Genomic DNA, 27612 nt, shown 5'->3' with positions numbered 1-27612 from the left:
ACCATAGTGTAAAACTAGTACAACAATAGAAAGTGTAGACTTTACACTTATGGTGTAATTTTTTTGCACTATATAGTGCTTTTTTAACACTGTAAATTCAACACTACAAACAGTGTACTTTTTACACTACATAGAATGGGACCATATATGATCCGAAGTAGTGTTAAAAATAACACGTTAAGTGTTAATTTGACACTGCCTTTTTTACAGTGTACATACTTGTTTTATTTGTGCAATATCAGTGTTACACTTAGCGAACCTTAAAGGGTTAGTTCACCCAAACTGTCATTAATTACTCACCCTCATGTCGTTCCACACCTGTAAGACCTTTGTTTATCTTCAGAACACAAATTAAGATTTTTTTTTTTAAATGAAATCCGATGGCTCAGTGAGGTCTCCATTGACAGCAAGATAATTAACACTTTCAGATGCCCATAAATCTACTAAATACATATTTAAAACAGTTCATGTGACTACAGTGGTTCAACCTTAATATTATGAAGCGACGAAAATACTTTTTGTGCGCCAAAAACACAAAATAACGACTTTATTCAACAATATCTGGTGATGGGCGATTTCAAAACACTGCTTCATGAAGCTTTGAAGCTTTACGAATCTTTTGTGTTAAATCAGTGGTTTGGAGCTTGTATCAAACTGCCAGTCACGTGATTTCAGTAAACAAGGCTTTGTTACGTCATAAGTGTTTCGAAACGTTTCAAAATTTCAATAGTTCACATGACTTTGGCAGTTTGATACACGCTCTGAACCACTGATTCGAAAAAAAAAGATTTGTAAAGCTTCGAAGCTTCATGAAGCAGTGTTTTGAAATCGCCCATCACTAGATATTGTTGAATAAAGTCGTTATTTTGGCGCACAAAAAGTATTCTCGTTGCTTCATAACATTAAGGTTGAACCACTGTAGTCACGTGAACTGTTTAATATGTCTTTAGTAGCTTTTCATTTGAAAGTGTTTATTTTCTTGCGGTCAATGGAGGCCTCACTGAGCCATCAGATTTTATCAAAATTATCTTAATTTGTGTTCTGAAGATGAACAAAGGTTTTACGGGTGTGGAATGACATGTGGGTGAGTCATTAATGACAGAATTTTCATTTTTGGGTGAACTAACCCTTTAACGGGAACACCCAAAACGCCCAAAAATGCACAATCTTCATTTACTCACTTTTATGTTGCTCCAACACAGCAAAATCTCCAGAGTTAAATCAACTCTGCTCAGAGTACATATGGTCCCTCTCTAAATAGTGTTAAAATAACACTAAAGCAGAGTTAAAGTTAATGAAATAATTAAGGAATTAATTAAGTGATGATTGTGCATTAGTGATGAACACCTGCTGTTAACAAGCAGAATCACTGAAGAAAAGAGAAACACAAGAACTACAACTGACTTCAGTCACAGCCTTATTAATTGCTTAATTATCTCATTAACGTTAACTCTGCTTCAGTGTTACTTTAACACTATTTAAAGAGGGATCATATGTACTCTGAGCAGAGTTGATTTAACTCTGGGGATTTTACTGTGAAACCTGTACTAGTAATCCACAGATTTTTTTTTTACCAAAACACCAAAAGTTTTACAGTTATCCAATGATTCAGTGTTTAAATTTGGGTAACTGAACTCTTGTGTGCTGTTTAGGGTGTTGTGTTCTCATACTAAATTAAACCAGTCGTAGCAAAAATCTTTGGCAACTCTTATTATTCAGACGAACAAATTTCATATATTGCATCTCTAGCGTTATTTTTAGGAATAATAAAGTGGGTACACACTGCGAACATGTTCACCTGTTGCAGCTTATGAAATAGACAGTCACAATATGTCATCAGGAGAAGCGCTGATTTCAGCCCTCCAAATCTTTTTTGACTGAAACTGACAATTAATTTTTGTGCTGTATTTTCGGTTGCTGAAATTTCAGTGCATCACTAACTGTATACATTTCTTTTTTTCTAGGGAACACAAAAGAAGATTATTTTGAAAAACACTGTATGGACAAAAAAATATATATATTTTTGAACATTTGTGTTCCACATAAGAAAGAAAATCAAACAGGTTTGGAAATACAAAATGTGAGTAAATGATAACAATTTTCATTTTTGTGTGAACTATCCCTTTTGAAGACAACTACAGGATAAAAGGGCAAACCAGAATTAAATCAGATCCTGGTCCTAGAAGAAGAGCTCTATATTAAAGACACAATATGTAATTTTATCCACTAGAGGTCGCTTATTCAAAACAAAGAGGTAACTTGACGACACCTTGATTTTGTGGAATCATCGGAGGTGTAGACTTCTGACAGGACTCGGGCAGAAATCATATTCATGGATGAGCTAATGTATTAAAGATTTATTACATTACTGTATGCAGCAGGGTGTGGCTGAAAACCACTGGAGCGGAACGAGGCCGCTGGACACACGGCTGGAGAGCAGTGGAGCTTTTATTATGCTGCAAACGACCGCTTCCGCTTCTTCCAGTCATTCGTATGTGTGCTAAAGCAGCTCTGTTTTGTCATATTACATACATTTGTGTGTTGAACGTTGTTATAGTGCTACTCTGTGCATTCGATCAGCAGCTACTATGAGACACTCGTTGCACACTGCAGTAAGCTAGATCGATATTAGACATGGTAAAACATGGTACTCGTGGTAAATCAAGAAAACAAGATTTAAACAATAAGACTTAATGTATTGAGCTATACACCATGATTAATTTTCTGTCAACAAATGTATCCAAACAGCTGCTCACCTGTCTAATAAAACACAATATATTAAAGTGTCTTTGGTGTTTCCACCAAAGACACAGAAATCGAGGATCATTGATAGGTGATGCACGGACATTATATAATTGCTTATTTCTCTTGATTTAAACATTTTGGGTAACATTTGGGATAATATAAGTACACAAGTCAACAAAATATATAAGATTGTTCTAGTGGTTTTTGGATATTTTAATCTGAAAATCTTAAATATTGTGCCTTTAAAAAGCCAAGCTGTTTAAAACAACCAAGCTGAAATTGTCTCTAAAGCACTAATAGAAATGTACCGAACATGGGCAGGTACTTCAAGTAAACATGGTCATGTAAATAGGTGATGAGTGGGTACTTAAGAAAAAGTCATTGGAAGAGCAGCAGAAACAGCATGTCATACACAAAGAACTTTGTTCACAGCTTGGTGGCCAGCGCACAGGTCTGTTTTAAAACAACACTGGCTGTAATGAGTAGCTGTACCTGGGCATGAAAAATGAGCATCTGCTTTTGCAGATAAGGCATCGCTGAGAAAAACTGAAATGTAGCTTTATTTGGTATGTCTGGTGGTGGGAAGAAAAATGTAGGATATGATGCATGCTGACTTCACCACAGGGCATGTGGAGAGGGGGGGGGAAGCAATGTAAAATGACGGAATGGAACAACACTGCCCCCTACTGAAATATTCAGCCATGGATTTCACTAAAACAAATTTCATTCAAAAAAAATGTACAGTTGAAAGCACAAATTACAGAGTATGTATATGATGAGAAATCACATGACTGATCTATTCAAGCAGCAGACAAGAAGAGTTTCCTGATGTGAAGGACACAGACGTCACCTTCACTCTGAAGATGGTGCTCAATCCTCTCAGGAAAGGGAGTGATCCTGCTCTTAAGTCCATCACCAGTGTGGGCACAGATGGTGAAACATACACATATTAACCATCTTAGTGCTTACATTGAGTTTTGTTGACTCTCTGTATCTGCAGTGGGCCAGACCACAGAAATATGGTACGGCTTCAGGTCTTCTTCAGAGACGAAGTCTGGAGCGTGACTCATGAGGTCGTGACCTCTGAAGGATTTTGGAAAAGCTATGACATCTCTGATACTGGGAGCTCCTACAATGATGGACAGCAGTCGATCCAGCCCTGTTCAGAAGAAAAACAGCAATTTTATAATTATTAGGAATGCACAACATATTGGTTACATATTGATTATGCATTTTATGTGTAATTTATTAATATAATTAATATACACTAACAGTCAGAAGTTTGGGGTTGGTGAAAATTTAAAATATTTTTGAAAGAAGTCTTTTCTGTTCACCAAGGCTGCATTTATTTGATAAAAAATACAGTAAGAACTGTAACATTGTGAAATATTAGCTGAATTTTCAGCATCATTAGTCCAGTCTTCAGTGTCACATGATCCTTCAGAAATCACTCTAATATTTGCTGCTTAAGAAACATTTTTTATTATCAATGTTGAAAACAGTTGTGCTCTGTTTAATACGTTTTTTTGGAAACCGTGATACATTTTTTCAGGATACTTTGAATGGAAAATTTGTAAGATCAGCATGTATTTTAAATAGATTTTTTTGTAACATTATAAATATATTTTTTGTCACTTTTATTCAATTTAATGAATACAATTCATTAAAAATACATTTTTTTTAAATAAAAATATTAATTTCTTAAAAAAATATTATATGGACCAAAAACCTTTGAATGATAGAGTTTTTTATATTAAAATGCCCACTTTAAGTCTTTAAAAACAATTATAACTATATAAAAAATATATAATAATTAATTATATAAATACATAAAATGTACTAACACTGTAAATGTAATCTTTAGCAAATCTCAAAATGAATATCCATTTTTCATACTGTACATTATAATGTTGTGATGCCTAAATTAACTTGCAGCATTTAAAACTGTTTTTAAATAGTATATAATTTTAACGCTTTTACAGCTATTGATCCGTTATTGGCTATCACATAAAAAATATTCGAATTGTAAAATCAGTGTATCCCTAGTAATTACACATATTCTCTCAAATGTTAAAGACATATTTTATACTCTTTAATCTTTATAATGTAAACAAGAACATATTAATTTAGTTTATCACAGGTTATGCAAGCTGTAAAAACAACTCTAGTTCTGCCATACACAGAAATAAACCCAAACAGAAGTTCTCGAATGATCAAGGGCACTTCATGCTTCAGTTTACCGTCTCAAACTGAAACAAAGCTGCCAAAAATTCTTGGCTGGGCAAGCAATTTCAGTTTTTGAGCATGACCGTTCCACTTTAACCAACAGGAGAATGTAATCAACAAGGCCTTTCGTCACAGTGGTACCCAACAACCTTGCGAAAGTCCAAGGTAGCATGTGCTGAATGCTCACTCACCTAATGCGATTCCACCGTGAGGAGGGGCCCCGGAGTCCAAAGCCTCCAACAGATGAGAAAGAAGCGATGGGTCTTCCTTTAACACAGACAACATCAAAAAAGACACAGTGGACCTTGTAATTGACAGCCTTTTCAGCTTGAAAGCTTGAACTGTTCATATTCTCACCATGTATAAATCGTACAGATCCATACAACTATAGTTTAGTGTCAAGAGAGTAAATAGACCCTCAGAAATATTTCTTTTGTAGACACAAATCTTAAGATGGGTAAAAACACCATAATGTGTGATGTTTCTTCTTCCTGGCTCTTAAGATCCAAAGCACTTGTGTTGTTTAAAGACAGTTAAATATAGCTTAATGGGTTGCTACAGCGACCAAAAGGGTAGTCGGTGGTGCGGGGGTGTTAAGTAAGAGTCACAAATAAGAAAATGGTGCAGTCAGGTATCTGGACATGTCTATTACAAGTGCTTTAACTCACTGTCAGAGTAGCATTAAATGATGCACTTTGCTTGCTATGTAATTTTTCACTCTTGTTCCATTACCTTGAGAATCTTGTCCAGGATAAACAGCTGCTGAGAGGCATTGTGGATTCGAATTGAACCTCCTCCGATCTCACAGCCATTCAGCACCAAGTCGTAATGCTGGCCACGCACCTGGGAAAGCAGATAAACAAGTAGGGGAAGCGTGTGGAATTCAGACCGAGATCATACATTTCCTTTATGATAAACTAGGCTCATGACTGTAGACTTACAAAGTGATAAAACCACAGAGTAGTGCTGGGTGTCACCAACTACCTCACGGTACAATGCACATCAAAAAACATAGTGGGGTGTAAATTCCTGAGACTACCAGAGAAAATGCTTCTATTGTGTTTTTTTTTTTTTAATACACAATTTTTCATTACAAATTTGTTATGTTATCTAATGCTACATGTATTTTCAGGTCTAAATAAAAAACAAATACATTTTTAATGATGTCTTGTGGACCCTACTGTATGTCATGATTCAATACATTGTGATGAACCATGATGATATCATGAAACTTCACTTTTGTCCTTGACTTAGATCATTTGATGCCAGAGGTCGGTTCTTTTGACTGGTTAGTTACAAAACAAATCAACTTTTTTGTGACTTCTCCATTACATTACCAGTCGATTGTGATTACTAGATAGTAGGGGTGTGACGAGACAGGTCTCTCACGAGACTCGAGATTGAGTTCACGAGACGAGACAAGATTTTTACACACTATTTTTAAGAAATCCTCAATGGGAAATACATGACTAGAAAAAATATTCTGCAGTTGTATTTGAAAAATGTTTTAACTAATCATCTTGTAATGAATGTCATTTCAGTTCTACTTTCTGAGACTGAATTATCATATGCCGTAAAAGACAACAATACTCAAGTACTGTAAAAGGTTTTGCCACTAACTCAACTGACTGACTTCTCTTCTGTATTTCAGTCTCTTCAGACCTTAGTGTACATGATTTATGAGCTTCTACAACCTTTGACCTCCTAACTGAACTCCTTTCCCCACACTGATCATAGAAATAAAAACAGTATGAATAAAAAGGGTAACACTTTACAATAAGGTCTCATTTATTAACATTAATGTATTAACCAACATCAACTAACAATGAGCAATATATTTGCTACAGTATTTATTAATCTTTGTTTATGTTAGTTAATAAAAATAGTCATTCATTGTTAGTTGATGATAGTTCACAGTGCATGTTATTCAATGTTATTCATTTTTATGGTAACACTTTACAATAAGTGCAACCATAATCGCACTCTCTCGATATTCAAAGTGCAAATAAGACCAAATTTTTCTTTGATACAGAGCTGAGAGATGGTTACAACTACACTGCCCAGACTAAAATAGCTTTCATATTGAGAGATATTTGCATTCATCAGGGAGCCGCTTTCAAAATGCGGGGTATTGAAATCGCGTTTGAATGCGCACTCGCGTTTACTTTCACTTTCACGCGTACTCTGTAAATATGGAGCAGCGGCGACCGTTATCCAACTGAATTAAATGTTTTTTATTTAAATACAAAGCAAAACGACAGTGGTAAACGTAGCGGTGGTATCCATATTTTGGCAGAAGTGAGAGACTGTATGTTTTGAATGCTTATATATTCTAAATACGGGTTTTGTCATTGTTTTGAAGCACACTAGCTTATAGATAACAGTAAGTCTAACAACATATTCATACTAAAAGCCAAAAGACTTTGATTTCATGTGGACTTTAAAATAAATGTTGTTCTTCTTGAAATTTCTATTCATCAATGAATACTGAAAAAAATGTATGACTGTTTCCACAAAAATATATAGCAGCTATTTTCAAGAGTGATGATAATAATAATAAATGTTTCAAATCAGCATATTCGAATAATTTCTGAAGGATCATGTGACACTGAAGACTAGAGTAATGATGCTGAAAATTCAGCTTTGCCATCAGAAAAATAAATTACATTTTAAAAATATTAAAATAGAAAACCGTTACACTCTGTACATTGACATATACGATAGTTTATACTGTATATGTAGTGTATGTATGCGTAGTGTATCTCTCTACATATCAAAATATGCCTGACATGGAGAATATCAATGCTCTTTATTATCAATCAGCAGAGAGGAAGAAGAAGCCGAGAAAGTCGATATTTATATAGCATGTGGGTGTTATGCAAGCAGACAGTTCTTGTTCCCAGTTACTGGGGAGTGTCTACACCTCTGACAGCAAGACAGGAAACAGGTCTTGCATTATCTGAAAATGTACCCTAGCCTGTTAGTAAGATACAGAAAAATAAAATAGATTGAAAAATAGTGCACTCCCACATACACCATATACAATTGTGTATATTCACTATTTTAATCTTCATAACCGTCAAGGTTTCCTGTCCTGTTTCCATCAAAATGCAAAGCTATAATTCTGTAAGGTTAAAAAGACAATCTGTGATGGGACGGTACATACCTTGTTGGGTTGGGTGTACAGCAGATGGGCGTCCTCGGGGACTGGAGCCGTGAAGGGATGGTGGGCAGACTCAAGCATCTCTGGATCGTCCTCTTTGGGTAAGAAAAGGGGAAAGTCCAGTACCCACAAGAAGTGAAAGATAGAGGGGTCACGAACAGGCACGCCGTAACGCTCAAGCAGCTCAGCACACTGCAGTCTCAGCTTCCCCAGCAGAGGGCGCTAAACATGACAAAAGAAATGTCTTTTTTTTTTACTTATAGATAAATAGTAAACAGATATCAACAGTGACAAGAAATTATTGGAAAGAGGTAATAGGTTCGGGACATGTTGCAGGCTGGACTCAAACCTGCATCACCCACATGAATTAGCTTTTGTTTTAATATTTTCAATTTTATTTTTAATTATAAAGGTGCAGTGTGTAAATTTTAGAGGCATCTAGCGGTGAGGTTGCGAAATGCAATGCACCCCTCCCTCTTAGAGAAGCTACGGTGGCCGTCTGGCCGACATGTCATTGTCTGAGAGAGCAGAGAGTAGCCTGTGTGAAGCAATGAGGTTTCTTCTTACTTCTAACAAAGAGCGGTATCTGCTTCTAACAGACCAGATTATTACTACTACTACTTTGTTCGTATTCAATGTAGTGACGATGCAAGCCTCTAAAAACACAAACGATTTAGAAGAAGTGTGACGAAACGTGCTCTGTAGAGTGTTTGTCCATTTAGGGCTGCTGTAGAAACATGCCGGCACATAATTGTGACTTGACATGGAGGGGGACCCGCAGTGTATGTAGATAGAAATGGCTTATTCTAAGGTAACAAAAACATAAAGGTTCATGATGTAAGGTCTTTATGTACCACTGAAAACATAGTTACAGTGGCATGAAAAAGTATGTGAACCACTTGCAGAATCTGTGAAAATGTGAATAATTTTAATAAAATAAGTGAGATCATACAAAATGCATGTTATTTTTTATTTAGTACTGTATGATTTTGAGATTCATCTTTTCACACTGAGGACAACTGAGGGACTCAAACACAACTATTAAAAAAGGTTCAAACATTCACAGATGCTCCAGAAGGAAACACGATGCATTATATATATCAAGGTAAATTGTACTTAATGTTTCTTCCGAAACATGCAAGTATCTTCTATTGCTTCCGAAGGGCAGTACTAAATGAAAAACAATGATATTTAAATATAATAAGAAAAATTGTGACATCTTCATCCTGTTCAAAAGTTTTCACCCCCCGGCTCTAAATGCATCGTGTTTCCTTCTGGAGCATCAGTGAATGTTTGAACCTTTTTTTAATAGTTGAGTTTGAGTCCCTCAGTTGTCCTCAGTGTGAAAAGACGGATCTCAAAATCATTCAGTCGCTGCTGTAAAGGGTTCAAATATGCAAAAATGCTTGAAAACTGATGAATCTGCAGGAGCTGGAGGATTTTTCTGAAGAACAGAGCTCAGTTTAACTGCTCAGAACAAACAAGAGACTCATGAACAACCATCACAAAACATAAAAACAGTCGTGGATCATCAGGTAACCACACACAGTTTTGAGAATCAGTGGTTCACAAACTTTTTAATGGGGTTATTTTTAATAAATTCAGCTATTGTTTTGTCTTGTGAACTAAATGTAAACATCTTTTATGTAAAATATCTTACTCAGGACAGTACTAAATAAAAAATAACATGCATTTTTGTATGATTTCACTTATTTTATTAAAATGATTCACATTTTCACAGATTCTGCAAGTGGTTCACATACTTTTTTATGCCACTGTATGTATATTATATTGCATTTCGGTCAATAGATCCTCACAAATTTTACACATTGCACCTTTAAATCTAAGTTTTAGTAATTTTATATGCTTGTCATTTTTATTTTTATTTTATTTTTTTATTTTTTTTTGGGGGGGGGGGGGTATTTCTTTATAGCTTAATTTTAGTAATTTAATCATTTTATTCAACTCAACAGATTTTGAGAACATGTCTAATTTTCATTTAAGTTTTCTAAGTTTAGATTTTTCATGTAATTCTTATATTTTATTTCAGCATCTGAAATTTGTAAGTTTTAGTTTATAACAACACTGTTTTTTTGGGGGGGGGTTTTGTACATACAATGAAAGTCAAAGGGGTTCAGTGTCACTTTGGACCCCACTGACCTTCATTTTATGGACAAAAACAGAGAAACATTCTTCATACTATCCTCTTTTGTGTTTACAGAAGAAAGTCATACAGGTTTAGAGCAACATGATGTTGAGGAAATAATTTTTTGTTTGATCCCTTAAACATACATAAAAGATCATGAATGCTTCAGGGTAAGAAACAGAAACTTCAGGATAGCCTTAAAAGGACACAAACTGAGGTGCTACAGATAATATGAGAGTGACTTCTAACCATGGATTTGTCATTTTAAAAATTAAAAACGTTTTTTGATCATTCATGAAACAGCTAAAAATGAAACTACAAGAGGCTTTTACAATTCATGCATTTGGGGGCAGGTACATGTTAATAGATGCCAAGATCTCTAAAAATATATTTGAGGAGCCAGATCTCCCTCAGCTCTCATTTCTCTTGCTTTCTGCACTAGCATCTCCATTCATCCCACAACCTCAGCACACAAAGCTCGCCAGTTATCCCTTGCCATCTCCCACATCTCTGCTTTGTGACTAAACAGCCGTCTCACTTTATGCCAAGCTCACCATCTGCACCGGCCCCGAGCGAGAGCTGAGGCACGGAAAAGATGAATATTCCTTTAAAAGTGATTAGATCATGTCAGCATTCCTCTGAAGCCATATTTTCTGAAAACCCTTAGTCATCAATCACTTTAGGGCACACATATTGATGGAATGGTACTTGAGGACCATAAATAGGGATACTGGTCATTGAATTATTTACTCCAACACAAAATGTTTAACTGTAGTTTTGCTTGAATATTCGCTCTCATGATGTGTTTATGAAACTCAATCAGCATGGTTACATGAATCTGTGAAAGCAGGGAACAAATTGGAGGCGGATACGCACCACTTTCTCCTGGGGTCCGGCCGTGATGAAGATCAGGTCTCCAGCATTGGCCTGGGCCATCTGGAGCAGCTGCTGTTTGGCCGTGTCCGAGAGCAGTCGGCTGAGAGGGGATTTCAGTGAACCATCTGCCCTTACTGGAGCCACGCTCACCTCCTGTATGACACACGGTGCAAGCACAGCAATGATCATCCATTTCCTCCACCGGCCCATATTCAATTTCCATTGACAGCATAGGGCGCAAACTCTTGAGCAATCATCAGTCTCGAGAACACTGCGGGCTGGTTTCCCAGACACAAACGTAGCCAAGACCTGGACTAAAACGGATAGCAATGGAGAATCACCTTTGACGACGCCATTTAGTTCAAGCCAAGAACACTTGCTCAAAGTTCACTTTCCATTTATACATACAGACAGAAAAACATATATAGAGTGTTTGCAGTGGGAAAACTAAGCAGAACAGTCAGCTATCATAAGTATTAAAGAACATTTTTCTTGTTTTTATTTACTGTATTTATTTTTGGTAAGTTGCCTTTATTTTATTGGATAGTAGAGACTTGACAGGAAGCAAAGTGGGAGAGAGAGAAGTACGGCATCGTAAAGTAAAACGGACCAGAAATCAAACTTGAGTCACCCGAAGCAGTGCTCACATGGATTTTTAAATTTTAGTAATTTAATCAGTTTATTACTTCAACTCAACAGATTTTGAGAACATGTCTAATTTTCATTTAAGTTTTCTAAGTTTAGGTTTTTCATCTAATACTTAAATTTTATTTCAGCATCTGAAATTTGTAAGTTTTAGTTTATAAAAACACTGTTTTTTTTTTTTTGTACATACAATGAAAGTCAAAGGGGTTCAGTGTCATTTTGGACCCCACTGACCTTCATTTTATGGACAAAAACAGAGAAACATTCTTCATACTATCCTCTTTTTGTGTTTACAGAAGAAAGTCATACAGGTTTAGAGCAACATGATGTTGAGGAAATAATGAAAGGATTTTCTTTTTTTTTTTGATCTATCCCTTAAACATACATAAAAGATCATGAATGTTTCAGGGTTAGAAACAGAAACTTCAGGATAGTCGTAAAAGGAACACTGCGGGCTGGTTTCCCAGACACAAACGAAGCCAAGACCTGGACTAAAATGGATAGCAATGGAGAATCACCTTTGACGACGCCATTTAGTTCAAGCCAAGAACACTTGCTCAAAGTTCACTTTCCATTTATACATACAGACAGAAAAAACATGTATAGAGTGTTTGCAGTGGGAAAAACTAAGCAGAACAGTCAGCTATCTTAAGTATTAAAGAACATTTTTCTTGTTTTTATTTACTGTATTTATTTTTGGTAAGATGCCTTTATTTTATTGGATAGTAGAGACTTGACAGGAAGCGGGAGAGAGAGAAGTACGGCATCGTAAAGTAAAACGGACCAGAAATCAAACTTGAGTCACCCGAAGCAGTGCTCACATGGATTCTGGCTCTGACAGAAATATTTAAGAACATTAACAAGTTATGTCCCTCATCATTACTCACATGATTGACATTTATAACAGACTATTATTAACACAACATTCCCCTTTTGACAGGAATTAGATTTGATTTTTTTTTTTTTTTTTTTCTGTCATCAATTACGCACCCTGATGTCGCTTTTGTTCATGTTCAGAACACAAATGAAGATATTTTTTAATGAAATCTGAGAGCTTTCTGTCCCTCCATAGCTGTGCAACTGACACTATGATGCTTCAAAAAGTTTATAAAAAGATTGTAAAACTAATCCATATTAATTGAGTGGTTTAGTCCAAATGTTCTGAAGAGACCTGATCGCTTTATATGATGAAAAAAGACGAATTTAGGCTTTTATTCACAAATATACATTAATCAACGCACACATCAGACACAGAAAACAGAAGCTCAAACATGTTTGCTTGACGTTCGAGAACCAATGAGGTTCATTCTCATGTGTTACGCAGCACATTTGAGCTTTCCAAAGAACCAAAGAGGTTTGTTCTCACACATCAAGGAAGTATGGTGTTTCTGTTTATGTTTGCTGATCAATGTTTCTATGTGAATAAAAGCCTAAATTGCATCTGTTCATCATTTAAAGCAATCGAGTCTCTTCAGAAAATTTGGAATGAACTACTCGATTCATATGGATTAGTTTTACAATTTATTTATGAATGTTTTGAAGTGACAAAGTGGTAGTTGCATAGACTGTCAATGCAGGAACAAAAATCTCTAAGATTTAATTCAAAATATCTTCAATAGCGTTTCGAAGATGAACAAAAGTCTTACAGTTTTGAAATGACATGAGGTAAGTTATGACAATTTTTCATTTTTGGGTGAACTATCCCTTAAAATTAAATATATTATATTACTATACACTTTACAGTTGGAGGTAGGTTATGTTAAATAATACTAAACAAACAAAAAATATGGTAACATATTTTATCAATTCATATTTTGTAAAATACTAATGGCAAAACTACATTGATATACTAAAAAGTATCAGCTCATAAGAGTCATTCATCCAGGAATCAGTCAACTACACTGGTTTTTCTATATGGTTTTGATTCTGACTAATAAGAGTCAGTCATTTGGTCTTAATCGGACTTCACTGGTTGTGTTATATGATTTTATCCACTACACACAAAAAATGGCTCATGAGAGTCATTCGTCTGGGTTTCATTTAAACTACGATGATCATGCTTTATGGTTTTGATTCAATCAAAACCATAAATTTGATTCATTAAAAAGAAACAAATGATAATAGTCAATCATTTGGGAATTGGTTAGACAGGTTGTGGAATATGTTTTTTATCCACTTGAAATGGCTCATAAGAGCCATTTGTTTTGGGAATTTATTGTTTTGTAATGCAATAAGGAGTTCCATTATTGTAAGAATGCATGTGCAATAACTGCACCCAACATAATTTGGTTCCAGTATTAAATTTTTTATAGAACCAGTTGTGTGATTTGTTGAAATTCCTAACCTTCAAGGGACAGATCACCCCAAAATTAAAATTCCGTCATAATTTTCTCACCTTTATGTCATTCTAAACCTTTACGACTTGTGAAACAAAAAAACAAAAAAAAGGTATTCTGAAAAACTGTTTTTGTATATACAATGAAAGTCAAAGGGGTCCAATGTTGTTTTGGACCACACTGACTTTCCTTGTATGGAAAAAAAAACACAAACAAATTATCAAAACACCTTCTTTTGTGTTCGGTAGCCCAAAGAAAATCATAATAATTTTAATTTTTGGGTGAAAATAATTATCATCATGAGCAATAGTAATATAGATTCTTGCCTTAAGCATCACTAACAAGAGCAGACTGAGACAAAATGCTAATTAGTATTAATTTTTATCTTACAAATCACTAACACATTAATTAACATGAAAAATTGATCAAACCATTTTATATTATATATTATAAGCTATAAAATATGAATGTACTACGTATGGGGACAAGGGGAAAAATACATTTAACATTCCCTTTATGAGACTCCATGGACGGCTTAAAACAGATATACAGAACTGTGTTCCTCTAGTGAGGTGAATCCTTGCCTCGGGGTAAATATGCTGTGTGTTACATTTGACTGTTTTACTACCAAATCATCCTGACTTATTGATTACTTTCAGATAAATATTTCAGGAGACTTCCCATGATGTGCATAGACTGAATGCTGGTGATGTTCCATCAGCAAACAGAGGGAGAAAGACACAAAACTCACCTGACCATACTGTGTCTTGGCTGCTTGTTTCAGGAACTCTAAGTCTTTGCCCTTCAGGTGTTTCTGTGGAAGAAATGCCACACAGAGTTAGCTTAAACTACTTCAGAGACAGTATAAGGTGAAAGAGATAGACCACCCATTGAAATATGAATGGCAGAAACTGAGTAACTTTTTAAAGAATGTTTTGAATTTCTGGTTTGGCACATTCCCGATGAACAGGAATGAGAATTATAAGGAATTAATATTAAAATTTAATTCAAAACTGTTCATCTTCCAAACCGTGTTTTGTCTTATCCTGAATCATCTTGGTATGCCTATAATAAGTGTTTATATTCAGAATATTTTAGACCTGGCGGGACGACAACCGCTGTGGAGTATCCCAGTACCTGCGTGGCTCATAATATACATATACAGAGAGAAGTAGCTTTGCTTTCGCAAGACGCATGTAGTTTTGTTTAATAGTGTACCTTTAACAATTCTTTTAGTTGAGGTAGAAATAAAATGCATTTCATGTTGAATTTACTAATGTGGTAACTTTATATCAGCTCATAATAATTATTTGTTCATAAACCAGGCTACACTAATTGCGCTGTCAGTTTTGAATCACTAAAATTAACCGACTCAAAAGATTAGTTTGGAAATCAGTCTACACTGTGCTGTAGATTCAGTGTTGGAGCATCAGAAACAGAATCTTCAGATTACCATTCCTTCTGGGACACAGATAGCCTGAATGCAGCCACTTGGTTCAAGAAGTACATCTTTGATGAACTCAATTTGAGTTCCCTGGAATGCCGCGGTGACATCCACAAGCTGAATACAAGAAAAAACATCAGAATTAAATTGAGTTAACTATTACATCAGCCTAAAGAAGGCAATACACAAAGAGAATGTAAACTTATTAACCAGATAATTTGCATAAATGTACTTATTAATATCTTATGAAATAAACAAATATATTTAAAAAATTAAAAATAATATAACTTAAATAGAAAAGCAAAATGTAAAAGAAAATTTAATTAAAATAAATACATACACTACCATTCAAAAGTTTGGAGTGAAAGAAGTATCTTACCAAGACCAAAAATACAATTAAAACAGTAATATTGTATAATGTTATTACTATTTAAAATAACTAATTTCTATATTAATATATTTTAAAATGCAATTTATTTCTGTAATAGCAAAGCTGAATTTTCAGCAGCCATTACTCCGGTTTTCAGTGTCACGTGATCTTTTAGAAATCATTATAATATGCTCATTTGGTGATCTAAAATATTTCTTACTTAATTTATTATTAAGTAAGTAAGGCTGTCGCCTTTGGCTTGCTTAGTTGGGGACACTAGACATTTGATATTCAATAGTATTCTTGACATTTATTCAACAGTGCTTCTGATCTGCCTGTATTGACACTATTATTAAAGAGCTGCTGTGCATCCAAATTATGTACCAGCTATCAATTTAAAGCTGCTTTGACACAATCTGCATTGTAAAAAGTGCTATATAAATAAAGGTGACTTGACTTGACTTAATGTTGAAAACTGTTGAGCTGTTTAAAATCTATGCGAAAACCATATTTTTTTTTTTCAGGATTCTTTGATTAATAGAAAGTAAAAAAAAAAAAAAAAACAGCATTGATTTTAAATTGAAAAAAAAAAAAAAAATGTAACATAATATAAATAATCGCTCAATTATAATAAATTTAATGCATCCTTGCTGAATAAAAGTATAATTTCTTTCATTAAAAAAACCCTTACTGACCCTAAACTTTTGAACAGTAATGTATTTAAAGCCCCCTCCCAAAAAAGAACTCATCTTTGATCACCAAAATGACATATTTAAATGTTTTTTCCTGTGAAAAAATTCTTCATGCCTTAAAATAGCTTGAATGTAACTCTACACCCTTACCTCATTTAGTATACACTGATCTATGAATATGCTAATTAGCCCCGCCTCCACTCACACGCAAAAGCTCAGAGATCCACTCGGTCAACTTTACTGAGGTAAATACTGCACAATGGTATTGCTCTTTACAATGTCGGACACATAACGGTAATTGATATGATTAGCCTTTTGCTTGACTGCATTATCAAACAGCTAAAAATGTGTTGCTAATGTTACACAAACCATGTACCCGTTCACCATGTCAGAGTCAGACAGCTGCCTTCTAACAATCAGTATCCTTAGAAATGCTTTGAGCAACTCAGAACGTCAGTGGAGAAAGGCATATAGTTCATCATAACATCATAATATACATCATAAACCCACTATATTGCTAAATCTACCCAATTTTTCATATCAACAGAAAAATATACCGGGATAACCTGACTTCTCTTGACTCCCCTGCTTTAGAGGGGATGTGATGTGTGTTCACATTGATGCGATTGGTTACAAGGTAGTTTGTGATGTCAGAAACACCAGCAATTTCAAACCAAGTTTAGATCACTACAGTTTTAAAGAGAAAATAATCAACAATGGTGTTGATTTATGAATTTGCACATGGTTTGTTTTAAAGTATATTAAAAACACCACATAGACATATAAACTACATTAAAAACTTGATTTTCACCACAGGGGGACTTTCATTTCCTATTTCTCGAAATCATCACAGATTCAGCAAAGGTCTCTAAATATACGAGCAGAACTGAACGCATTCAGGACGCACAACGGTGCAAGGGAACGTATCATGAGAGATTCACTTTTAATTGTTGAGCACCGCATGAAAATCTGTGATGTGCGGGGAAACAGGATGCCAGCACAGCGTGATGCCAAGGACGGCCAGCATGCAAACAACCTCACTGATGTCTTACGTCCAATCTAGGATGATGTGTACAAAGAAAGAACGTGCGGTCACCTTCATCCCAAATCTAGTGTCTGGTTTGTCAACTCCGTAGTCTCTCATGGCTTCCTCATAAGTCATGGAGGGAAAGGGAACATTAATCTGTCCTTTGTCCTCTGGCCAGGAGTACTGAACCAAGCCTTCAATCAAACTCATGACTCCAGCCTGGTCTACAAAGGATATCTCAATATCCACCTAGGAGATGTCAACACAGAAGAGAGAAATGAGCTTTGTTCACACTGCACATGAATCAGATTGGTTTTTCAGACAGTGTCTAAAGCCTGATTTTTGCTTTTGAATGCAGTTTAAGATATGTATGCGTTTTTTGCAATTCAGATCATGGTGTTTAGTCTGAAGTGAGAATCCTGCAAAGCCTATTAGCAGCTCTCAACCTTGTGAATGGGAGTTAGAGCAAGCCACATCATTAAACACTCAATATTCATCTGCATCAGAAGCGAGCCCCAGCCTCACAGATATGTCAAACGTGCTGCTGCATGTTTCCTCCCAACCTTTAGCACATCATTACCTGTGTGAATTCAGGCTGTCTGTCAGGCTTGGAGCCCTCATCTCTGTAGCAGCGAGCGAGCTGAAAGTACCTGAGATTGCAGGAGATAACCAGCAAGTAAGTGACTGTGGGCCAATATTGACTGACATTTTTAAATCATGCATAGCGTATCATTTTCCTTTGACAGACTTTTCATAGAACTAGCCTGCAGTCCTGGCGTAGCACAACTATTAATTCAAAGAGACGTGCTGCCAAAATTGAAATGAAAATGAGAGTATTGTGGTCATTATCATTTTTCAAAATCTAATAGAAACTAGACGTTTGCATTTTCTGAATTGACAATGACAAAGGTTGCCTGTGTAAAAATGTCAACACAATGCTAGTGTGTTCTGGGCGGTTGCCACCCTCTCTCACACTTTGGTTCTGGTTTCACCCCAACTTTATTTCACAAAAAAACTTTTAAAGTATTTAAAGTTGCACTAAAGAAAATAATATAATATTTATAATAAATACATAAATAATATACACTACCATTCAAACGTTTGGGGTCAGAGAGAATTTTGAAAGAAGAAGTATCCACGGCTAATTTATTTGATCAAAAATACAGTAAAAACAGTAATACTGTGAAATATTATTACAATTTAAAATAATTGTTTTCTATTTGTAACTGTTTTTCTATTGCAAAATGTAATTAATTCCTGTAATGGAAAGCTGAATTTTCAGCAGCCATTTCTCTAGTCTTCAGTGTCACATGATCCTTCAGAAATAATTTGAATATGCTGATTTGACATTTATAATTATCAATGTTAGAAACTTTTGTAAACCGTGATCCATTTTTGATTTATTTTTTGTTTGTATTGCTAAAGTAAGAGCTTCTCCTGCGGTCCAGTTTGTTTGAGATGCGCCCTCTACTGTACAGGCATGAATTTGCATATATACTTCAAGCGAAATCAAAGAACGAACTGATGTGACGTCATTTCGAACAAAATCAGACCAAAGCGAAGTTCGTTTTGAGTTTGTTTCGGGAGTTCGAAACAGGGAACAAGGAAGAGAAAGCTAGGACTTTACACATAGATGCTGACAGCCACGACTCCTCTGGAGCTACTCCAGATAATGCCACCAGAGGTTCTGGCTCAAAACCGTGATTAAGAACGGGTGTGAAATATTGATCGCCAGAAACTCTCTAATTTGGGGCATGTCCAGAACATGTGAATTAATGATCCCTCATCACATTTACATCTATTGCATATGGGGCTAGTACCAGGAAACATTTTAGCTAGTTTAACTTTGGACATATGAGCTCCGTGTACTACTTTGAACTGTATAAGTGAATGGCGAGCACACATTGACGATGAGTGGACCTGTTTGAGAATACAGTTCCATGTGTCTTCAGAAAGTGGTCTGTCAAGGTCTCTTAATGTTATTTATCAACCGACAAAGTTTAAATCCCATCTGGCTAGCACGCTTCCCATAATGTTTACGTAAGTCAGTAGGTGGAGAGTAGACATCTTTATTGGCTGTTCGAACACATTCCACCACATGAGCGTTTACACTATGAAAGCAATCCGGTCTAATGTGTTTTAGACTACCTCTGGATGTGGTCGAAGGTGGACAAGCTCAAAATGTTTTACACCCAGTTTACACCTGTATTTAGTGTTGTTCACTTGTTTCAATCGACCAAAACACATCTTAATACTAGGCGGAAACAGGGCCTAAGTAACGAAATTAGTTACTTTTTTTAGGGAGTAACGCAGTATTGTAATGTATTACTTTTAAAAGTAACTTTACGTAACACTGTTCACTGTCTCATGTGATCAATTTAAACTTTTGAATAGTAGTGTTAATTATTTATAGTAAAAATAATAAATAAAAAGGGATATCATAAAAGGTGAACACATAAATTTACATTCATTTTGCATTTGCCATCACCTCACAGCCACTTACATTGAAAATTTATAAAAAATATAAATTTATATAAAAAACTACAATAGTTTCTTTATATATAAATACTCTTTAGCATATCTCTAGTAATACATTACAGCACTACATTAATTTTCAGTGTTTTATCTTTTAATTTATTTAGAAAAAGTATAGTATCAGGCAGAATTTTAATAATCACTGCATCTTTAAAAATGCTGTTTATTTTTTAGATGTTCAAACATTCCTCTTATGCTCATTACAACATTTTAAAAATTTTTTTGCTGGGCTCCAAAATCTTATTTAGAGTGTCACTGACTGGACTGCGAAGAAAAGTCCTCTTCATCATTTGAATGAATGTGTCCTTGTCAACTACTCGCATGGGACCTAGACCCCTTTAAAGGTGCCCTAGAACTTTTTTAAAAAAAATTTAATATAAGTCTAAGGTGTCCCCTGAATGTGTCTGTGACGTTTCAGCTCAAAATACCCCATAGATTTTTTTTTTTTATTAAATTTTTTAACTGCCTATTTTGGGCATAATTAGAAATGAGCCGATTCAGGGTGTGTGGCCCTTTAATTCTGGTGCTCCACGCCCCAAGAGCTCGCGCTTGCCTTAAACAACATAAAAAAAGTTCAAACAGCTAATATAACCCTCAAAATGGATCTTTACAAAGTGTTCGTCATGCATAAGTACAGTGTTTATTTTGATGTTTACATTTGATTCTGAATGAGTTTGAGGCTGTGCTCCGTGGCTAACGGCTAATGCTACACTGTTGGAGAGATTTATAAAGAATGAAGTTGTGTTTATGAATTATACAGACTGCAAGTGTTTAAAAATGAAAATAGCGACGGCTCTCTTGTCTCCGTGAATACAGTAAGAAACGATGGTAACTCTAACCACAATTAACACTACATTAGCAACATGCTAACGAAACATTTAGAAAGACAATTTACAAATATCACTAAAAATATCATGTTATTATGAATCATGTCAGTTATTATTGCTCCATCTGCCATTTTTCGCTATTGTCCTTGCTTGCTTACCTAGTCTGTTGATTCAGCTGTGCACAGATCCAGACGTTCTGCCCTTGTCTAATGCCTTTCATCCAGATGTTAATACTGGCTGCCCTTGTGTAATGCCTCAATCATGGGCTGGCTTATGCAAATATTGGGGGCGTACATCCCGACTACGTAACAGTCGGTGTTATGTTGAGATTCGCCTGTTTTTTGGAGGTCTTTTAAACAAATGAGATTTATATAAGAAGGAGGAAACAATGGAGTTTGAAACTCACTGTATGTCATTTCCATGTACTGAATTCTTGTTATTTAACTATGCCGAGGTAAATTCAATTCTTGAATCTAGGGCACCTTTAATACAGAACCATGCTAAACATGTCAGCAGCAACCCACTCAGTGACTGATGTGCTAATACAACCTCACAATTCTTGCCTTTAATTCCAAATTAGAAAAAAATCTTCAAAAAAAAAAACAGCTACAATCCAAAGCAGCATTCTAAAGCATATCACACTGTATATTCTGCATACATGTCACTGTTTTGGCATTTCACACAGCATTGGAACAAATGCAGTTCTACAAATTTAAAAGCTAATAATAATACTGTCTGATTTCAAGAGTATGTTGGCCAACAGGATGAAGCTTTGTTTTCAGTCAGTGAAAGCAGAGTTTAGTGAATGTGCCAAGCATCTGACCACAATCTATGAATATGAAGAAAATATGATATGAAATATGATTTTTTTACCGGTCTATGCCAGCCACCATAAGAAGCTGTTTGAACTGCTGTGGGCTCTGTGGAAGAGAATAGAACTTCCCAGGGTCTCCAGATGGCACCACAAATTCTTTGGCACCCTGAAAAACACAGTTACACTTGAATAAACTCTGTATTCCTGCCTCTGACTGAGAACTAAATCAGCCAGCATATCTCAAGCCAATCTGATAAATGAAAATCACATTATGAAATATAAAAAGAGAAGCAAAAATAATTTAGCATAAAAAAACAAACAAACAAAAAAAAAAACTTCACTATCTATCTATCAGTATCTATCTATTTATGTTCAAAAATGGATGGCTCTGTGTACACAGAGTCCTCCTACAGGTAAGATAGATGGTTTTTCACCACCTAAAACTGTATTCATATTTCATTTAGCAGACATTCTAACATTGTAGATGATCATCTGCCCCCTACAGACCACCTTGGTGCAACTACCAGGCCTTGTTGTGTCAGGTCGCGAATAAGACTTTACCTCAACCGAAGGCTGTTTCTTGTGATGCACCAAAATAAAAGTGACAACACTATAGAAAAAACTCTGTAGTTATGCATGTCTCAATGTTGGAATACGCAATCGTTTTTAAGTTTGTTGATCATGTTACACATTATGTGTGAATGTAAAAAAAAATGCAAAAATGCCATTGAATAATTTACTATTCTCACTCAGCCATGATTCATTTATTCCGCAGTGTCCAGTAACAGCGGGGTTACCTTGATTAAGTGGGTAGTATTCAGACAATAATACATGCGTGTCAAAGCTTTAAAAGTAATACAAATTTAATACAGATGTAAAAGTTCCTAGCACAACAAAGCCAGAGGGAGGAAGTCAGAGTGATGTGATTGCTCACAAAGTTTCGGATAATGATCTGGCAATATTTCGCACCAGCTGTAGTTTGTTGTTTGGGCAAGCCTTACAGGGGTGTCTTGCAGGAAACAAGAAACAGAAGCATGAGTCACCAGAGAGGCAATGAAAAATAAGTTCTCATGAATGCAACGATTCTGCAAATACAAAAATTTTTTTATGCTTAGTATGTCGAGCTACATTTTGCATTATACTCTATCTTTCATTTTTTTGGATTTGCCTCAGTAAGTATTATATTTGTATTCTTTTGTTTGATTATGAGTGCAATTTACATTGTTGGAAGTTAACAAATAATTAAACACCCATAGATTCTTGGTCGTCATGGCCACGTCCTATGAAACACAAAATAGTGTTTTTCTGAGTTAGCAACTGGTCTTATGTTTTGGCATAAAGTCCCTTTCAAGAAACGTCTGTTCACTTAGCAGCCATATTTGTAATTCCTCCGGGCAGGTATTTCAGGCATCCAAGAAGAAGTCTTATCTACTTGGGGGAATCCTGAAATTTCAAAAAAACGCTTCCTGGACTCACAATTAGATATATTTATATATTAGACATATTTCAATTCAGAAACAAAATCTGACATGAACTATGTAACATAAATGTTGCTCAAACAGCTATTTTTTTACACTAGACCAGCCAATGTGCATGTGCAGTTCGTAGTACATGTCTTAATTAAGAGGGTGGGACTTATTCCATCATATTGCACACTGCACTTTCTCCTGTTATCATACAAGTGATATAAATGCAGTCTTTGCATATCTAAAGCCTTTGGTTTTGGTTATAAGAATGATTTATACAGTAAAAATACCTACCCCAGGTGTTCTTTTAAACAACGTTGGTGTTTCCACATCCACAAATCCTTGGGGAAAGACAGGTAATGCTTAGTGAGTATTGGGGTACATTGACTAAGCACATATATGCACAAGTTTGAAAATTCCACTGTTAATCCTCACCATGCAAACTGCAAAGGTACTCCCTCATTTTCATCACCATTTGTGATCTCAGTCGTAAATTGTACTGCATCCCGGGTGACCGAAGATCAAGATAACGATACTGCATCCGGAGGGATTCTGATTTCTTCAAGGCAAACATAAGATGATTAAGATGAAACAAAAAGATTAAGATGAAACATATCAGGGATTTTTTTTTATGCTACTTGGATAACATTTTTTTGTCTGGGTCACAAACACTGATTAGCCAGTGAACCTTATTTAAATCATTTAAATAACATCTGTAATGAAATTCATTGTATATTCCACAGCAAATGAGAGAAAGTGAATATCACAAACACTGTCAACACTATAGGGTCATATTTAATTCAATTTTTTCAATTCAACAAAAATTAATTTGGTTCTCATTGACAATTTTTCATGATAAATTACAAAATATATATAATAATCTGCCTTTAATTAACGTTGATAATAATAATAATTGCAATAAAAACACTGTCTCCAGAAAAGACACAATTACTGTAATACAACATACATGTGTTTAATGGTCATAAAAATGACAAATGTCTAAAAATAGGATTCACATTTGTTTTCTGCAAAATATACACTACATTTGGGGTCAGTAAGATTTCTAAAAGAAATTAATACTTTTATTTAGCAAGGATGCATTAAATTGACATAAAGTGTCAGTAGATTATTATATATTGCTATAAAAACTATTTAAGATAATTTTTTATTTTTTTTTTTTTTTTTTTTACTTTTTTATTCATCATAATCTATCATGGTTTCTACAAAAATATAAAGCAGCATAACTCTTTTCACCATTGATAATAGAAAAAAGAAATGTTTCTTGACAGCAAATCAGCATTTTATAATGATTTCTGAAGGATCATGTGACACTGAAGACTGGAGTAATGATGCTGAAAATTCATTTTAAATTTAATTTAAATTAATTTAATTTTTCATTTAAATTACATTTTAAGATACATTAAAATAGAAAACCATTATTTTAAATATTACTGTTTGTTTTTTTCTGTATATTTGACCAAATAAATGCAGCATTGGTGAGCATAAGAGACTTCTTTCAAAATCATTAAAATAATAAATAATAAAGAAGCAAAAGTTTTAAACGATGATGCACATGTTTGTTTTTTTTCCTTCAGATATTCTTTGTGAGATTCACCCTAGAACTACTGCAGACAAAATTAGAAATACTTCAAAATTAATTTAAAAAAGTAATGCATGCAACACTTTAAAAAAAATATATATATATTTTCTTACTTTGACAAATTCTTTAATCTCAAACGGCAGCTTTCGGCAGGTATTCAGCACTTTCATGCTCTCAGCACAGACCTCAATTTCTCCTGTGGACATTTTCTAATATTGAATAAAAATGACAGTTTTACATACATTTCATATTGAACAGTACAGTGTCAGACTTTTCTCTTTATGTGCATATATGAACAGGCATAACAACCTTATTCTCCTGTCCCTCTGGTCTACGCCTGACCCGTCCTTTTACCATGATGACCGACTCCACCGTGAGGCCAAGAAAAGCATTCTTGAGTTCAGATTTGGACTAATGGATTGAAGTGTCAAAGAAAATTGTTGCACCAGAATTTTTTTTATCACATTTTAATTTATCAAACAATACAAGAAAGGGAGCTGTGTTTCTACCTCATCCTGTGGGATAAGAATTTGCACCAATCCACTGAAGTCTCTCAAGATCACAAAAAGATCTTGCCTAATGTGTCAAGAACAGAGAATGTGTAATAGCAATAAGGCTCAGTGATATTCACAAATAAGCTTTGTGAGTTTACATCTTACTATTGATATTTTTCCTCAGAACTCTAAATTCGCAATTGCGAGTTTACATCTCATAATTCTGACTTTCTTCCTCAGAATTATGAGTTTACATCTCACAATTTAGCTTTTTTGTATCCGTTAAAAAAAGTAACTGTGAATATTTATCTCACAATTCTCACTTCTCTTCTCAGAATTTCAAGTTAAAGGATTAGTTCACTTTCAAATAAAATCTTCCTGATAATTTACTCACCCCCATGTCATCCAAGATGTTCATGTCTTTCTTTCTTCAACCGAAAAGAAATTAAGGTTTTTGATGAAAACATTCCAGGATTTTTCTCCTTATAGTGGACTTCAATGGACTCCAATCGGTTGAAGGTCAAAATTACAGTTTCAGTGCCGCTTCAAAGGGCTTTAAATGATACCAGACGAGGAATAAGGGTCTTATCTAGCGAAACAATCTGTCATTTTCGAAAAAAATACAAATGTATATGCTTTATAAACACAAAATATCGCCTTGAACATGCTTCCGCCAAAACAGCACTTTCATATTCTTCAAAAAGCTTACACTCTATGTCCTACACCTTCCCTATTCAACTTACAGAACGAACGCAGCACTAGTTTCTTTTTTTTTTCTGTAAGTAGAATAGGGAAGGCATAGGACATACAGCATAAGCTTTTTGAAGAATACGGAAAGCGGAAGCCAGGCAAGGCAATCATCTGTTTATATAAAGCATATACAGTTTTTACATTTTTTTTTAAAATGACCAATCGTTTTGCTAGATAAGACCCTTATTCCTCGTCTGGTATCGTTTAAAGCCCTTTGAAGCTGCACTGAAACTGTAATTTTGATCTTCAACAGTTTGGAAGCCATTGAAGTCCACTATAAGGAGAATAATCCTGGAATGTTTTCATCAAAACCTTCATATCTTTTCGACTGAAAGAAAGAAAAACATGAACAGCTTGGATGACAAGGGGGTGAGTAAATTATCAGTAAAATTTTATTTGAAAGTGAACTAATCCTTTAACATCTCACAATTCTGACATTTCTCTAAGAATTATGAGGAAAAAAATGTCATAAACTCGCAATAAAGTGTTGAGATTAAGAATTGTGAGATCAAAAGTCGCAAATTACCTTTGTTTTTTTATTCTGTGGTGGAAACAAGCTGCCATACAAACCTCAAGTACTGAATCCAGCCACATAAAGTAACTTCTTTGTCTACATGAATGGAGCACAGTTCTCCACATGTGTGGCTTCTCTGTGAAAAACTGCTTTGACCTACAAGAAAGAAGAAAAGGAGATTTAAAAAAAAAAAAAGACATTTGCAAATACACAGTCTTGTTCAAGGTCACATTACCTGAAGTGTAAGTAGAGCAGGTTCTGGAGATCTTATAAGCCCATGCTAACGAGTTTGGAGGTAGAGGAGGTTTTGTGGAGTAAATTTGATTGACAGAAGCTACTGATCTCCTGCTGTACACACATCTCAACACCTGCTGGGCTGATCTGAGAAAAAATAATCTGGATTTGTCTGCCATTGTCCGCTATGCGAGGTCTTGGTGTCTCTGGCTTCATTTAACCTTTGTTCTCTTTAAGAAATGAACATATACTTTTCAGCTGTGTCCATGTCTTTTTTGTGTACGCAGTTCTTTCTATAAGTCCAGTTACGTTACATCATTGCAGTTAATGTAACACTGACGGAAACATTATTTCGTTTTTCTTGTACATACGTCAATCTACAAAATACAAAAACATAGGCTTATATTGCGTATAACAATAAATGAATCAAAATAAATCTTAATCCAGTTGAACCTTCAATGACATTCTGTATCGTGACAGTTGAGAAGTGAAACATACAGCTTTTGACACGACTAATCAAACTAGATATAATCGATTGAAACATGGTAATTAATTACTTAATTACATTTATGTGCCATTATTGTATAGTGGTCGCCGTCATTTATTCATTTTGGTAAATATGATCTAGAGTAATCTAAATGTAGAAATATATATTTCTATTTTGGTATCAGCAATCGATTATTATACCTGCTCCGCCCCGTTGCACGA

At 34.9% G+C, this 27612-nt stretch overlaps 1 protein-coding gene across 1 annotated transcript; it reads right to left on the bottom strand.

The window, feature by feature from the left end:
• Positions 1–1951: 1951 nt before the first annotated feature.
• Positions 1952–27396, bottom strand: dars2 (aspartyl-tRNA synthetase 2, mitochondrial). Its single transcript, XM_067362635.1, has 17 exons — positions 26906–27396; positions 26727–26826; positions 25422–25488; positions 25222–25323; positions 25026–25121; positions 23748–23871; positions 23607–23653; positions 21906–22012; positions 18251–18320; positions 17740–17919; positions 15591–15698; positions 14889–14951; positions 11157–11309; positions 8138–8356; positions 5704–5814; positions 5163–5238; positions 1952–3904 (listed from the first exon to the last, which is right to left on the bottom strand). The coding sequence occupies exons 1-17, from the start codon at positions 27081–27083 to the stop codon at positions 3711–3713; spliced, it is 1995 nt and encodes a 664-aa protein (XP_067218736.1). The 5' UTR covers positions 27084–27396; the 3' UTR covers positions 1952–3710.
• Positions 27397–27612: the final 216 nt, after the last annotated feature.

The sequence above is a fragment of the Chanodichthys erythropterus genome, chromosome 16 (genome assembly GCF_024489055.1).
Source record: "Chanodichthys erythropterus isolate Z2021 chromosome 16, ASM2448905v1, whole genome shotgun sequence".
In the NCBI taxonomy this organism is placed as follows: Eukaryota; Metazoa; Chordata; class Actinopteri; order Cypriniformes; family Xenocyprididae; genus Chanodichthys; species Chanodichthys erythropterus.
The sequence above is the reverse complement of the archived record's forward strand: the minus strand, read 5'-3'. Positions and strand labels throughout refer to the sequence as shown.

Coding starts and splice junctions, on each gene's coding strand:
- dars2 (XM_067362635.1), bottom strand. CDS start 27,083: ATGGCAGACAAATCCAGATTATTTTTTCTCAGATCAGCCCAGCAGGTG. Junction 23,654..23,747: donor GTACCTTTGCAGTTTGCATG/GTGAGGATTAAC, acceptor TCTTTCCCCAAG/GATTTGTGGATGTGGAAACA. Junction 11,310..14,888: donor CCAAGACACAGTATGGTCAG/GTGAGTTTTGTG, acceptor TGTGTCATACAG/GAGGTGAGCGTGGCTCCAGT.